This window comes from Bombus terrestris, chromosome 9 (assembly GCF_910591885.1).
Source record: "Bombus terrestris chromosome 9, iyBomTerr1.2, whole genome shotgun sequence".
Taxonomy (NCBI): domain Eukaryota; kingdom Metazoa; phylum Arthropoda; class Insecta; order Hymenoptera; family Apidae; genus Bombus; species Bombus terrestris.
In genome coordinates, this window is record NC_063277.1 from 7,485,589 (window position 1) to 7,501,623 (window position 16,035).

The 16,035-nt window shown below is 39.5% G+C and overlaps 1 protein-coding gene across 6 annotated transcripts in view; it reads right to left on the reverse strand.

Moving 5' to 3' along the window:
* Positions 1 to 16,035, reverse strand: part of LOC100649582 (homeobox protein cut) — a 168,575-nt gene that overhangs the window by 84,831 nt on the left and 67,709 nt on the right. For 5 of the 6 annotated variants that reach the window (XM_048408597.1, XM_048408595.1, XM_048408596.1 and 2 more), the window contains exon 3: positions 5,945 to 6,145. The exons of the other annotated variant lie outside the window; for it this stretch is intronic. In XM_048408597.1, the coding sequence (XP_048264554.1) occupies positions 5,945 to 6,145 (201 nt within the window). The remainder of the gene's footprint in view (positions 1 to 5,944; positions 6,146 to 16,035) is intronic. 6 annotated transcript variants of the gene reach the window in all.

Consider the following 16,035-nt stretch of genomic DNA (forward strand, 5'->3'; position numbering starts at 1 on the left):
TATTATATTATATAGTTTCGGAGTAATAATGTGTTCCTAGTAAATCTGGAGAATCGTGAAACTAAAGAAATTCGTTACGAATGAATGGCTTGTCAAGATGACGATTAGGTTTCGTTAATTGAGACGTATAGTATAAGTAAATGAGCGGTTAATTTATCGTAGTTAGTAAAACAATTCTGAAATATTAACTCTGTAATAAGATATATCAATGAATTTGTGTTAAAAGTTTTGTACAAATTATTATAATAATATAAATAAAGCCAAAATAATAAATAAAGTAAAATAAAGTGAAAAACGATTTACATGTTTATCATTTTTTTTTTTATCATTTCACTTCATTGCTAAACAAGTCCAAATACATAACGCGTACTTCTTTTAATCAAACTGACAAATACGATAAAAAGAAAAAGTCAACCATTTGTACAAAGACACTGAAGAAATATTTCGAAAAGAATTTCCACATCTTCGCCGTTCAGCTATCGATGGAAACAAACATCAGAAAGGAAAGAGAGAAAGAGAAGACACATGTTGATGATAGTTTGTCTAAAATACTTGAGCGAGAAAAATAACACCCTTCACCGAGCCGTGCTGAAGAGGCCGCCCTGGCGAAGCAGGAAGTCTGGTCGCCGCAAAAGATCGTCCGGCCTAGCATAAGTGCGAATAGCGTTCTCGGTTATTTCTTGATCTATCGCTCTGGGTACATTAGCCAACGTGTTTTGAAACACTCGCCGAGCGTATTTGTGTTGGCATCGGCGGCGCGTTGTCTCTCTTTCATCTCCCCACGGTACCAGACTCTTCGCCTCGCGTGAAACGTGCCGCGAAACCGAGAAACAAAGTCGTTAGCGGTCTAATTGCGAACCCTTTTCCTCCTAGGACGACCTGTCCTTGATCTCGCGATTCTTTTCCCCGGAACAGATCAAAGACATGGCTGCGTCGTGTCGCGAACAACCCTGTCAATCATCCGCGACGCCCCGCCAAACGAACTTGCGGGGAGTTAATTACCATCCTGATCCGTGGTAAATTCGTTCAAATAAGAATTACACCGACTTAAATGAAATTACGCGAGGCGTTAAGGTAATTCGGTATGCTCTGAAGTCTTCGTGCATGACCAAATGTATCTGTCGTGGTATTCTTGGTTGGAAGATTTTCTTTTTTAATTCAGAAGATTACCGGTGACAGAAACGAGAATTCTTTTTATACTCGGTATTCCAAATTGCTTGTTCGATTAGGATGAAAATGCGCCAAGTATTTTGTTTGTCTGTTCTTTGTGAGTGATCAAATATATTTATCAAAGGATTTTTCTTGCACGAACTTTTTAATATAATTTCTAAAATCACTGATGTTAAATGGAAACTATAATTTTTCCTTTGCGTTCGATTTTCTTTGTTCGACGATAAATTCGCTGTATTCTATCATAAGGTTTTATTATCTGTAATAAGTAAGCCAGATCGAAGTCAAAGGTAACAAAGGAGGAAAGTAACAAGGTACGTATTCTATTTGCAAATGTATTGTAACCTAATACAAGTGTTGATCATACGGTGAAAAACTACAATTAAGATGCGCATAACTCGTATTTTGAACTGTAAAAAATCTGAACAAAAGAGTATGTGTACACCATAAAGTAATAAGATTAATTTGTATAAGAAAACGATTTAATAAATAAAAGTTACGAGTACCACTTAAGAGTACGAAATACAATCTTCAGATAATATATTTGATACAGCGTAGCGTTTAGAAGTTGATTACAATTCCGGAGTGAGTTCTAGAGTGAGTATTGTTGGATACGATCTGTAACTGTCTATATAATTTACTAAATTATTCTGTTGAATACGATACTTAATTCCATCAGGTTTATTTCGCAACGGGCTTAAGTAAAATATTTATTTTTCTCACTACCACTTGATTCCAGTGAAACGACGCATAAGCGTTGAATTGATACTGATTCGTAACTGCATATTAAACTGGATCGTTATCTAGCATGTGATCACTGATTTAGCAATCTTTGCCCTTTTATCTCAGTTATGTGGCAACGCTATCAATTTCTTATGATACCGGCCGTGATTTTTCCAAAATGTGAAAGCGCCATATCGACCGTCACTCGAGGTGTTTGAAATTTACGGTACGATAATAAATTTATTTATCGCTGTGTCCTCTATGGATGAAAAGCAAATGATCTTGAACGTCATCAACGAATCGTTTGCCTCCGCTGTATGACAAATTTATGATTGAATCGTACAGATACGTAACGTGTTTGCTCCAATATTCGTTAGAAAGTAATATCGAATCCAAGTCGGTAATAACGAAAAACAAAATTCCTTCGTCTTTCAAAAGTGCTATCTATCTGTTCTAAGAAATAACTGTATGTATACGTGTAATCGGAGAAAAGAAAACGTTTCAAATTCCAGAGAAATATTTACTGCAAATATTACTTGGGATTTTTAGAGATAATAAATAAAGTTCGAGTCGAGAATTTTACAACTACGTTTCAAGAAAAATTCTCGTCTTCTTCTTTCTTATCCCTCCTTTTTCTTTTCTTTTTTTTTTTTGTAATAACTATATGTTTCGTCGGAGACAGATCAAAGGAATCCGGTTTTTGTGGCCGATACCGTAAACAATCGAAAAATGTTGGTCTCGAATGTCCCCGATATAAAATGATGACTTCGTGATATTTATAACTCAAATACGCCAGTCGCCACGGTAGAAAGCATTTAGCTGATTTCCATTCTGATTTCTATAAGATGCTCTGCCGATAAGAATAGCTGTTAAACAATGGTCGATTGTGATGTTCTAATTGTAACAAAATTCCTTATTACCGACCATTAATTGTTTAGACAGTTTTCTTTTTATTTCTAGAAAGATTTTGAGGAAACCAATTTCATTTCATTGCGAGTTAGGAATAGATAATTCCTTTGGAAACTTGTTCTAACTTTCAAAGAAGTTGTATATTACGTATTAGAAGATTGTACGTTACACATCGCTGGTCTCTACTTAAAAATCGTCGAAGAAGCGTAAGCAACATCGATTTGCTCAAAACTAAAGTTTGCAGCAAGAAATGTGCCTCATCTTTACGACAAATTCCTTCGTACAGATTATATACCATTAATTCCGAAATGTCTTGTATATAAATTAAAAGGAAGAAAAACGAAGATCACGGAAGCTATCCCCTATCTAAATAAATGGTCTGAAATTCATCGTGCAAAACAACGTCTCTTTCATCCCTATCAATTGATTTCCTCGCTTGGTAACCATAAACCCAGTCCCTCGATAGCACGAGCCTGCCAACGATTCATCTCCAGCGAAGATAATCGAACTATTCCTTTCCTCGGCTACATTGTCGCATTATTTACTCCTCATTATCATCCGGGGCCAGCGTAGCATCCCGTCATCTACCGACTTCCACCCCTTAATCGGGGAATAATAAAAATCATCCCTGTCGCGCGCGATGGCTTCTCAATAAAGACATTGTCCGCGAAGCAAATTCTTATCCGTGAAAAGGCGTCGTTGCCGCGTTCGGTGGTAAGGGGTTGTTCCGGTTACCCTTCGAGAATCGGCGAAGGGGAGAGAAAAAAGAATGGCGGGGGGAGGGCGGTTGGATTATCGAGCTTCGAGATTACAACTCGGGCTGAAGCGAACGATTTCCTTCGAAACGGGAATACCAGAGCAGCCAGTGCAAAGTGGTAGCTGGGGCGGACGAGGGTGGAAAAGGGGTGGCAGCATTATTGGCCCTAAGCAGGATACTTATTGAACTCTTAGCGGTGTTTTTATCACTCCTTTCTGGTGTTCGCGCGCGCGCGCGCGCGCTTACCTTCTCACCACCGGCAACGAAGCTTTTAAGTGTTTTCGCCTTTGTTTAAAGGACTCGGTTCTCCCGCCCTCGTGCCGCTCGCATTATGCACCCTTCTCGTGGCCCGCGAGAGGTTCTTACAAGACTCCGATCCGTAAACCGTCGCTCAAGGGTTTGACCACTTTGTGTCCTTTTTTTCTCGAGGGCTGCAACAGCCGCGAAACTCGAGACCCCCTTGCTGACGGTGGAATTAGGCGCGGTTCGATTTTTTCCAGTTGGTAATCTGCTTCCAACCAGACTTTCAAAGATTCGGATGTATGATGATGAATTTTTGTCCACCGAAATACATTTTCTTATGTTGAATTTTACGTACGCTTCTTGGACGAAGCGGAATTTTGTAAAGCGTATGGTTTTGTAGAATGTTACTGAAAAATAGAGCAAATCCGTAGACTTGCAAACGCGGAGAGCAGTTATGCGAACGATATATGGTATAGATGAATTTTGTAATGAATTTTTAATTGACACGCGTTTCGTTATATTGTGGAGAATTTCGTATATGTATTTTAATAGAGCGATATTTGGTACATTATATAGTTTGGTGGAATGTTAGTAGAAAATGAGACGATTTCGTAGAAGGATCTTCTAGATGGTATATAACAATGGAATGTTATTTTAAGAGTCCGTGGGAAGACTTTACGAGGATTTTAACGCGACGGAATGCAGTTTAGGAGAGGCTTGCATCGCAGCAGTCTACCTTAATAAAATATCATAGTGTTATACTACGCTTTAAAAAACAGCCGCTTTACGGTCTCTGATAAGGTATTGCTTGATTATAATATACCATAATAGTAAAGTAACAGTGCGTTTTTAATTCATTCGTTGAAATATTAACCTGTTAGTAAAACTTCCGAATAATATGATGTATTAACGAAGTACTGTTCTCTATCAGATAAATAAAGAATAATTTCGAATTACTCTTTGCACGGATACATTACATACGAATACAAGAAAACAGATAGGATATATACTGAAAAATTATACGTACAGAATATCAATTTCTCAAACAAATTCATTTATACCCTTTTCCTTGAACACACAATCGTTCAATTAAGGTCGACGTACAGACACACAACAAAACAAAGCAATTTATGCACGTTAAAGATTCTCTGATCGTCAATTTGTCACGAATTCATAGGTAGAATCGATGAAAAGGAAAGCAAGGTAGGCAGTCGATTCATCGTGGCTCTTGATATACCCATAGAGCGTATGTCAAACCGTCTTCGTCAAAATCCAAATGATTCCCAACCTCGGCCCAACCCCGACCGGATGAATATTCATCGATACCGCGTTTCCTATTTATGATCTTCTTTCATTACCAATTCCGTCGGTTCGTCGACTGCCATTAGTCACACTTTGCGTACCGAAAGCGTGATTCCAGGCGTTTATCGCGAATCGGGAAGGTGAAGTGCACTCGGGGGTGAATTTCACCGACTGGTGTGCGCGTGCTTCGTGCGTACGATCCGCAGAGAAAACAGTGAAGGGTGAGAGAGAAAGAGAAGGGTAGGGGATAGAGTGATCGAGAGAGAGAGAGAAAGAGAGACGAGGGCGAACGAAGGGGTGAGGGAGGGCCACCACGTGCTCTATCGAGTACGTCAGTCATTCAGTTCAACGCGCACGCGGCGCAAATCTCTGTGTGCAACAGTTCAACGGAATTACACGGTGTTGTATCGGTGTGAGAAGCTCGATGCACTCGCTTCCGTGTGCCGTTTTTACAGATGAAAAAGCCAGCGTATTTAACCGTTAAAACGCTTCAAATTCGAGATGCACTCGCGAGCCATTTTCGATAATTAATCAACAATCGTACAAGTTTATTTCGAGATTTCGTCCACCTGTAATTCCTTTCGCGTCAAATTGATTGCGTTAATGCGAGCCTCTTTGAAAGACAGTCTCGGATCGACTACATTTTTCTGTAAATTATCCTTTTTCGCCAAAGATTTTCGCCAAACCAAAAGATTCTCAATCCTATGAACATCTTCACCCGAGTTTAATATTAAAATCTTTCGAATTTTAGTCAGGTTTAGTTTTCATTGTATCGTAATTAATTTGACGATTTGAGCGAGATGCAGGGAAACTTTAGAAACGTTAAAATACGAGACTCACCTCTTTGTCCTTCGCTTGCAGTTCCTGTTCCAGGTTGCTGTTCGGCGTCCTCCTGGGATTGCTGGCATCGTGTACCTGCTGCTGATCACTTGCCTGTGGAGTCTGAGACAATTTATGTCCCTCAGTCTTCGAATTCCCATCATTTGCCGCGGCAAGTTGCTCCTTCAATGCAGAAACTTCCTTTTCCGCCAATGTCGCCCTCTGCAATCAAATCAAACAGCAAATTAAAACCTCTGCACTTACGTACTTATAAGATTATTTAATTTCTACTCAATGTGTAATTAAAATTGGTATCACCGGCTTGCCACAAGGATAGTTTAACTAAGAGAAAGAAATTATTTAGGAAACCGATTTGAAAACAAATATATGTAGTTTAATTGGTTTAATCTTGATAAAAGAATTTTTAACCATCTTCTTAGTACGCTATTTTGTCATGCTACGACAAATATATACACAAATGGAATTCTGTCGATTAATCAAATTACCTATTCATAGAGGGTTTGGGATAAGTTGAAATTAGTGTCTAAATTTACTATTTCGCGAATCTTGCTGGAAATACTTGGCAAATAATTAATCGACACATGAGCTATATTTATTTCGTTTAATTCAATCACTATCAATTCATAAGTACTCATACAAATTTTAGAGATTTAGATATAAAGATATATTCTTAGGACACTGTATGAGCTTCTGTAAAATGTAGGAGTAGAAACATGTTTTTCTAATAATAACTACTACGAGTTCGTATTTTTAGCTTGTTGAATATCGATATATTTTCGATACGAGTAACACTAGAAGGCTAAAGAGGAATCACGGAAACGTTCTCAAAGATGATAAAATCATCGCGGTGTCGTAATGGCAAACACATGCGTCCTGATCCCACTCCAGTGCTTCGTCTATTCGGCCAATCTGTACAGCAACGGCATATGCTAAAGTCATTAATTGACATCTGGAAGCAATTAAAGTAATTGCGAATTCGGTAAAATATCGAGAAGGCCGCGCGGACTAATAGGCAACAAGTCCACGTCAGTTTTTACTCGATGCATCGAAGCATCGATCGATCGTTCCGCGAAACACCGACGCTAACTTCTCTTCGATTTGAAATTGTACGGCAACACGGAATCGTGCATACGACCATCCTATAACATGCTCGTTCACGACCCGCATATATTTCCTATAATTCTCTTTGAGCGTACGAGTTCGACTTTTTTCTCTTTCCATATTTTTCTTTCTTCATGAAGCCAATTGCGTTCAATCGTTGTCGATATACTGGCAAGTGAACGCATCTTTTTTCAACGATCCGTTACCTGAATTTACTGTATCGAGGACGTAGGAATTTATTCCTCCGGAAATTCATTGTCACATTTGCATTCAAGATATGTTACGTTGCATCTATGTCTACAAGGACTAAAATTGTACTTCACGTCGGTTAATTTCTAATTCTGTGATTATGCAAGATACTTCTGATATTTCCAGCCGAACGGTAGTATAGTGCACAGATTTATAAGGAAACATAATACAGATTACAAAGTTATAAGAGAATATCGAATGCAACCTGTGTATAGAAATGGATTCTACACAACTGTTAGAGATGTCAATTTCTATACTAAAACTTTGGCCGACGATCGTAGAATATTTCCGATATCCGGCTTTACCACTTATCGATGAATTACAAATAATTATATATTATTCCAAAATATTAGCCTTCGCGATCTCATTTACCATAATTTCCCATTTATCGCGGTATACAAATCCTACATTTCATTTATGGTACTAGTAGCTATTGATCGGAAGGTTAACGTAAATAATTCAAATATTCTGTCGTGTGACACGTAGAAATAGTAGAAATAAGATATTTTCAACTTCATATATGAAATGAAAAGAAAAAAAAAAGGATAGTAGATATATCCTAAACGTTCAAAGTTGAATATGAAAAGCGTTTCGCAGCGTAAAGTCGTAAACGAAAATTTCGAACAATCGAAATGTACATCCACTAGTCATCCGGTGGTTCGACTATTAAAGAGAGAAGATCGTAAAAAGAAAAAAGGAAGACGACCACAGTAGCCGACATCGAAACGACAAAAAGAGAGACAGTGGTCGTCGAGACGAAGTACGAGACAGCTATAGTAATGACCCATTGTTTCCTGCAAAAAGCCTTGACGATGTTATCGATAATTACGAAATGATACGGGAAGCATAAATACATATCCGAGTGCACGATGCACGTTCATCGGAATGGCGGACGAAGTATCGATAGGCTGTCGAGGCTCATCCTGTGTATTTGTCACGAGTCGTTTGGAAAAGTGGGGGAGCAACGTCAGCGTAGCTATATAAGGCTGATGAAGAGGATCGAGAAGATCGCCGATAAAGATCGTCCGTCCGCGATCGTCACATTAGCGGCGGAAGTCGTTGGAAGATAATGGCTTCTTTGAACGTTCCTAACGACGTTGCTTTTGTCGTTGTTCTATCAACAATCGGCTGTTAAGAAATTTAAGTTATGGGATTACGGGAAACTCGAGCAGTTCTTCCGCTCTTTCGATTCATTTCAAGGCTTTCAGATGCTTCCTCCTTGATTCTCTTCCTCCTTCGTATCAATCGATATGATTGCTTCAACGATCGTTGATTTCTAATAGATTGCCTATGAAATATTGCCATTAAATGTTCCATTGTCGCAGCCGATATTAACGTGGAAAATAAGGAGACGCGAAACGTCCCTTTTCTTCCACCTGTACAACGTATTATGAATTAATTGTAGCTGGATAAGAATGGTTTTGAACGTTGACAATTGTTCGAACGTATGATCATAATTCATAGATGATAAGAAGTTTCGTGAAAAACATTAGGGATACGACTAACGTTATGATCGCACTGAGCTTGTTCATGCAAATTCGTACCTTTGGCAATATGCGTTAAAGTATGAAACCTGAAGAAAGATACGTTTCATCCACTAAATATTATAACTACTATAGTTTGGATGTATCGCATGGTTTCGCATATCGTATATGTACACTTTCGCATCTTTCAACTTCATATCTCCATCGCGAACATTCTATCAACATTTTTTTCAATATTTGAAAAGGAAACCGAGCACACATATTCAATAGCAAAACGAAACGACAGAAACGATTTAAATAATATGTGATTGATTGACAGTGTACAGAATTGAATATCCGTTCCCATATGAAAGAAATAAAAAAATATAACAGATTTTGCCGTGACTGCTGACTTGTATCAGAGTCGAACGCGTTAACACAGATATTTTGCGAAATACAATAATTCAACGCGACAGAGATCACGTTCGTTTTTCGTCTATGACATCGCTTGACAAAGAAAATTCGCAGGATTGATAGAAAGCAGGAGCCTGTTCGGTTCGATCGTCAGACAGCGCCTATTACGTACTCGCCTTTCGACCCTGACAGAGTGAGAAGGGGAGGTGAAGTTTCGATCACGACAAGGCGTTTCGTCTTGGGCCCGACGCTCGTCTTACACCCCTTCGCAAATTGACGGTTATCCGAGTTGCACGGCGTTCTGAGCATCGATCGATCGCCACTCACCGATTCGATATACGGAATCGCGGCTCATTGCACGTTGCCCGCGTGTGCAAGAACCTGCTTCGGGGCTGCTTTTAGGCCGGGTGGTCACGCACTTTCGGATCAACTACCAGGGCATCGATCGGTTTCTGTCGTGTTAATGCTTGTTTCCACGTTTTCTGCCCGTTCAAAGACTTCGCTGTGTCGTGTAATTAAGCCCCGTAATTCGTTGTAATTTCGCGGCCACGGTTTCGTGTATCCTCGTGGCCGCCACACGGCATTTGTAATTCAAATCTTTTTCCGTTTTCGACTAAGTTTTTCTTGAGAAAAGGAAGCGTCGCCGATTCTTGCAGCATTTGAGATTTATAGATAAGAAAATTCTTTTTTTCTTGGTTACTCGTTTTCTCAATACGATTCCCAAATACGATACGCAACTCATGATTGTTCGTTTTCCAACACGATTGTGATTCTAGGCTTGTTGTTAAATTACTATTGGCCTCGGAAAAATTATAATTTCAGAATGACGTTGATATAACGATTGATTTAGTTTAATGTAACTACCTATGTAGGTATACAGCTATGTAACTTTAATATAACCCGAGCTTGCTAAGTATTTGAATGGAAATTGATCCTCAAGTTTCGTGCAGTGAATTTTATACAAATTTTAGATATGTGTTTTCGCGACAGTTGACTAAGGAATTAATAAAACTATACGCAATTAGATGATTAGAAATGATCCGTAATACAAAAGCCGAACGTAAGTAGTATAGACTGCAAGAAAGCGGTAGTGTTCCTGATATTATAGTACATTTATAGAAGCACAAGAAGAAAGTAACATAAGCTCAAGTTGTTACTTATGTCCAGTATAACGACAAATATTTCAAATTTAGATAGGTAGATATGTCTATAAAGAACGTTGAAAAATAACATTTTTCGCAATAAAGAATCACCGTCGAAGAAAATCTATCATCAATCTCTGTGCCTTACATTGTCACATATTTATATTCAAAACCATAATAACAATTATATTATAATGTAAGTTTGCAAAAAATTTATTAATTTATGGACATTTTCACAGGAAATGAATTATACAAATATGGTCCTTGTACATCTTATAAAACACCATTGCTTTTACTCAAATTTACTTCCCAATCTATTAGGTTGTCTGGAAAAAGGTTTTCTTTTGCAAACGTGTTTTTTACAACAGTACACCTTTATACAAACGTGAAACCAAGTCTGTGAAATGTCGCGGTGTTTATCTCAGCAGAAAAAACTGGATCGTACGTAATTCGACAAAATAATACAAAACAAAAAAAGGTGTGCGTTTATTATTTCCTCATAAAACGAAAGGAACGTTTTGGACAACCTAATACAAAGCAACGATAAAACGGTTCTTAGTCATCTCGGCATAAAACGTACAGTATACATAGAAAATTCTTCGCACTTCTACATATAAACATCTTCGTACATTGACTATACGCAAATAGAAGTACGTCTGTCCAGAAAAGTCAAAATCTACCTAAATGTCTCTTAAAGTCAATTCTACTTAAAGTCATCGTATCTGCATATTCTACATTTTCTCCATCTTTCCGTCAAGTTTGAGTAATCTGACGGAATTCAGAAAGGAAACGGGCAATCGTCAATGAGCACTCGTAGCATGTTGGTATAGCCAACGTATAAGCGTGATTCGAGAACGTTTGCGAGTGCACGGCATGCGAGTGTCGCAGCTGGCGACGCGCGGTGTCGTAGCCCGTCAAACGCCGAGCATTCTTTGTGCCCTGCCGGCGGAATATCCCGAATAGATCAGCCTCCCTCGCGGCTCGCGCACCCACCCCGCCGCGCGTATTTCTATTTTTACGCCCTGGCCCGAATCATCAGCGTGTCCCGTTCTTTTCTACCATTTATTTCGTGACGGTTGACTAATGCGCGAGAGGCATCGGGAATTCCGGTTGGATCGATGCGTGTGTATTTCGATGCGACCTGCACCCCAGTATCACTTCACTCTGAATATTGTGAGAAGCGCGAGGAAAAGAAAAGCGGGAGATCGATACTGCTTTTTTGATTAATTTTTAATCGTTTATTTTCAATTTAAATCCCCTGGCGGTTCTAAATTCTTTCGGGCTTATGCTTTTCCATTCGATCGATTATATATAGAATTTGTTCTTTTTTGTTGTAATCCGGTTTGATTGAAATAAAGTATATATGTAGTTGGTTAAGAAGCATTGAAAGTACATCGACATCGTGAAGAGATTTTGTAAGTAATAAATGTGTCAATCGCGAAGAATTGATCGTATTATAGGTATATTTTTCGAATAATTGATAGATGTAACGAAAAAAAGGTTTCTTAAACAAATTGTGTTTCCTTGATAGCAATTTCTTGTAATTAATAGAAAATTGAGTATGTCTATCGAGTATGGAGGTATTAACCGTGTGTAATTTATTATATTAATTATATATAAAATATTAAGAAAATACACGAATAGTACTTTTCAAATATTTGTTATAACTGTTACATAATTGAACTCCAATTTTTGATATAATTAAACATATAATTAAAATGTTTCTAAAAATTCATAATTGAAGATTAACGAGACACGATACTGATCACTCATTGAAGCAATATGAACCTTAATTAGAATAAATGTAAATCAGCCATATAGAAACAACAGATGTACAATAATTACAAGCAAACCACTTGTCAAATTTGAATGAATTATCTCATTATCAGATCATTTAAAAACAATGTGTACCGTACAATTTTCTCCATAATCTACATAAGTACATGTTAAGCAATTATCAAATTAAAATTGTGTATGCACGCATCTGCTTTATCACTATAATGGAACTCTTTGCACATCAAACGAGCGTAACGACGTCGAACTACGATATACAAGATACACTTCTTTGATTTATTCTCTCATTTGGAAATTTATTTTCGAATACCTCGCACGTGCTTTCACCTCGAGTGTTCTTTCCTTTTTTTTTTTTTTTTTTCTTTTAAACCATAAAACACGCATTCATGCCGAGACGTTACTAGAGGCGTTTCCATGATACTCGTTCTCATTGAAATGAATTTTAACGATCGTGTGCCACGCTATTCCCCTCTATACTTTTTCGAAATAAAAGGAAAGCCGCAGCAGCTAAATAAAGCAATTTATACTAGCAGCTAAAACGAATATCTAATTAACATGAAATGCATCGTTTACCTTTACGACGTGTTTTACTACGCCTTTGGTTTCGTTTCCAGATTCGCGTGATCCAGCTAGTCGCGACTTCCTATGTCTGACCTTTGACATGCCGCAGTAATGTCCGACTATTGTGCGTCGTTTTAAAATACACGAGTCTCAACGGCCAAGTCTCGATAGTCGATCCTCGCGAAATATTTTTACGCGATCGCGATTATTACGCAAGACGTTCAAGAACATTTTACGATCATTCTATTTTTTTCGCTTTTCTTGCAAACGCTGTCTGCTACAAATTCGCGAACAGTGCTTGAAACCTAAAAAGATATTTGATATCCTTACCATGTATATCGTAATCGCAAGAGCTTTGATGTAGACACGTCATGCTAGAATTTCCAGTAAGCGTTAGACGTGTATGCGAATGTAACATTTGAAAATCGTTTAGAAGTATATGGCTTTTGAACGTAACGCCAGCATTTTAGGCTAATAGGAAATCGAAACTGTCTATACAATGTATACGTCCAAACTATGTTTCGCTTTATACACTATATGTTATTATACGTGAATTACATTTCAAACAGACAACGAGACATTAAACAGCTTTGAAAAACCATATCCAGCTTTCCGTTCCACTGCAGAGGAATTATATGCGAAATATCTATTTTAAACCATCCGGTGACCCTTCGAACCCATATTTGTACAACTACAAACTCTCCCTAAGAATTTCTGTCGATCGATACGGGGAAGTAAATCGATCGGTGGTCGTAAGCAAAGGACTGTGAACATGTATGTAGAATCGCGGTTGCCCGGTTGAACACCAAGGGCCGGGGCGTTATATGGTGGCAAGAAAGGGAGGAATACCTTACACCAGCCGTCTTTATAATCTCCCGCGTGGCAACAGAGGGGGTGGTGGAAAGGTGGCACGGGGTTTGGATCAGCCGTTTATGACTAGCGGCAGTGTTATATTTTTTTGGCTGGTGGCAGGAGGCAGGAGACGGTCGTGATATTTCAAATTTTCTCATTACACCTCGAGGTGCGAATGATCTCCACCCCCTCCTTCTCCCTTTCCTTCTTCTCGTTCTCTCAAGCTCTCTCACCCCACCTTTTCGCTCTGTTCCTTCGTCGTGCTCTGCTACCCTATCTAGCGCAGGCTCTCTTTACCGCACCGATACACCGTGGCGCCGTTCCACCACCTCCCCCAATCACCTCCCCACAGCCCCCTTCTTCAATCTCACACCAACCAGCCATCAGGGTGAACCCCTCTTGTATTTATTATTAAGATATCGACCGGCTCTAAGTCCCGCTAGGTACTACGTGCAATATGCGGCGGGAAACACTCGAAGCATACACACGAGTCGCGAAAGAGAATACCCGAGGTTCGACCCCTCTTTACTTGTTCCCCCTCTCTCTCTCTCTCTCTTTTTCTCGCGCTCTCCCTCTCTCTCTCTCTCTTTTAGCCCCCTCCATAACGGAGGAGCTTTCAGGGGTCTCCTCTTTTTTCGACGGGAGCAGAATACCATCGATGCTAATTCGTGCTTTGTTCGGGACACTTTTGTGCCACTGCAGAAACGCAACGCGGAGGCAAAGTGAAATAGATGAGAGTGCTCTTTGTTTCGATCTGATTAAATGGCGCGCTGATTGGCGCGGCCTGAATTAGTAGTCCGTTGAAGTGCTCGCGCATGTGACGTTCTCGGGGCCCTCCCTAAGAACAGGGATTTCTGCGATATATTGTCTCGCGACGGCCATTATTTCCCTGTGTCTATGAATATTTCGTTCCGAGGTGTATGACGTTCGAGAATCCGTCGATATTCGCGTGTTCGCTGGTTCGGCCGATTTTCAATCAGCGACGAAGATCTTGCTACGAATATCTTTGGAAATATATTTACTCCAGCCGCTATCTACGACGAACTACAAAATCGGAAAGTTTTTCCGAGATGGAAAATTATTGACTACTCAACGATTCAATAGTAACAGAATATTTTTCTAGTTTGGCTGAGTCTTTGGGTTGTCAATTTAAAAGAAATATATTACTCACTGTCAAAAAGAGGTAAGCTCTGTCTTGTATTATGATATCGTTCCTTTTTAAATATCTACTGTACGCACACATGGATGTACGTAGTACAATTTTATTGATTACCTATGAAACTCCTAGCAAACTTCTATCAAACTAAAGATGCATAGAAATGTAAATTTATAATTACATAATTCATAGGAATTAGAAAAACGAAGCCAATAAATGAAAATAAATAACGCTAGAAAATACATGCTTTATTTTATACACATCACATCACTCACTCACGTTATACAATATCTTCATCCTTCAATTTCTCACAATTTCTTCAATTTTAATGGATAAACAGTGACGCTGTGCAAAATTTCCAAACTTTTCCAAAGGCGGTACTCGGAGTTCGCAAGAACCGCTGCAATTACGACGATCGAAAATCCGTTGGAAAGAAGAGGCCGAAGGCGACGAAGAAAACCGCGAGGGCCGAAGTCGTCTGTAGCCGGCGGTCTTGGGAGGTCCATTAATCGTAGGACAATAAACGCGGTCCTCTTCTCGAACGAGATACTTTTCGGAGGGTCATCGACCGTCGCGTCGCCTTCGTTTGCTTTTCTCCGAAGCATGTGTGCCGAGGACGGCACTCCATGTGGCACAGGTTCCCACGTGTGGGACCAGTTTCAACATTCACATCGAAAGAAGAGAGACTCGAATGAAAGAGAGAAAAAAAGAGGGAAAAGCAAGGGAGCGACAAAGAGCACGTCTTCCAATAAGAACGCGTCCGTACAGCGATATTTAAGAAATGTCAATACATCGTGACGACGATGGATAAGGGGTGGCGGATGAAGGGTTCGTAGATAGAAACCGGGCGCTACGACGACGACGAGAGCGACAACGACGACGACGACGACGACAATGCCAATGGCGGGGCCATCAGTTCCCGAGCAACTAGCCCCGAGGCACCGGTTAAAAAACGAACGAACCCCTTTGATGTTCCCCGTTGTCCTAATGAAAAATTAAAGCCCCTTCTTAAACATCATTAGACACGGCCACTCTTTCAAGTCTCTCGTCGACTCGCGATACGCCTGCAGCGCGTAATCATGGCCCCGAACGAAGATGCCTCGTGTTTTGGCCGCAGGCAAACGATCGAGAGGTTTGACGATGCTGTTTCAGGCCGTTAGTGAGTTTGCAAGTGGGCATTTTTCGAGGGTTTTAGGTTGCAGCTGATCGATGTTGGGCAGAGGCAAATAGTACGTGTTTGGTTTGGAACGAGATAGATCGTTTCAGATAGAACCTTTATATTGGACCGTACGTTGAAACGAGTCATGCGATCGATTTATTCGAAGAAGTCACAAGCTATGAATGAATTGTATGCTTTTA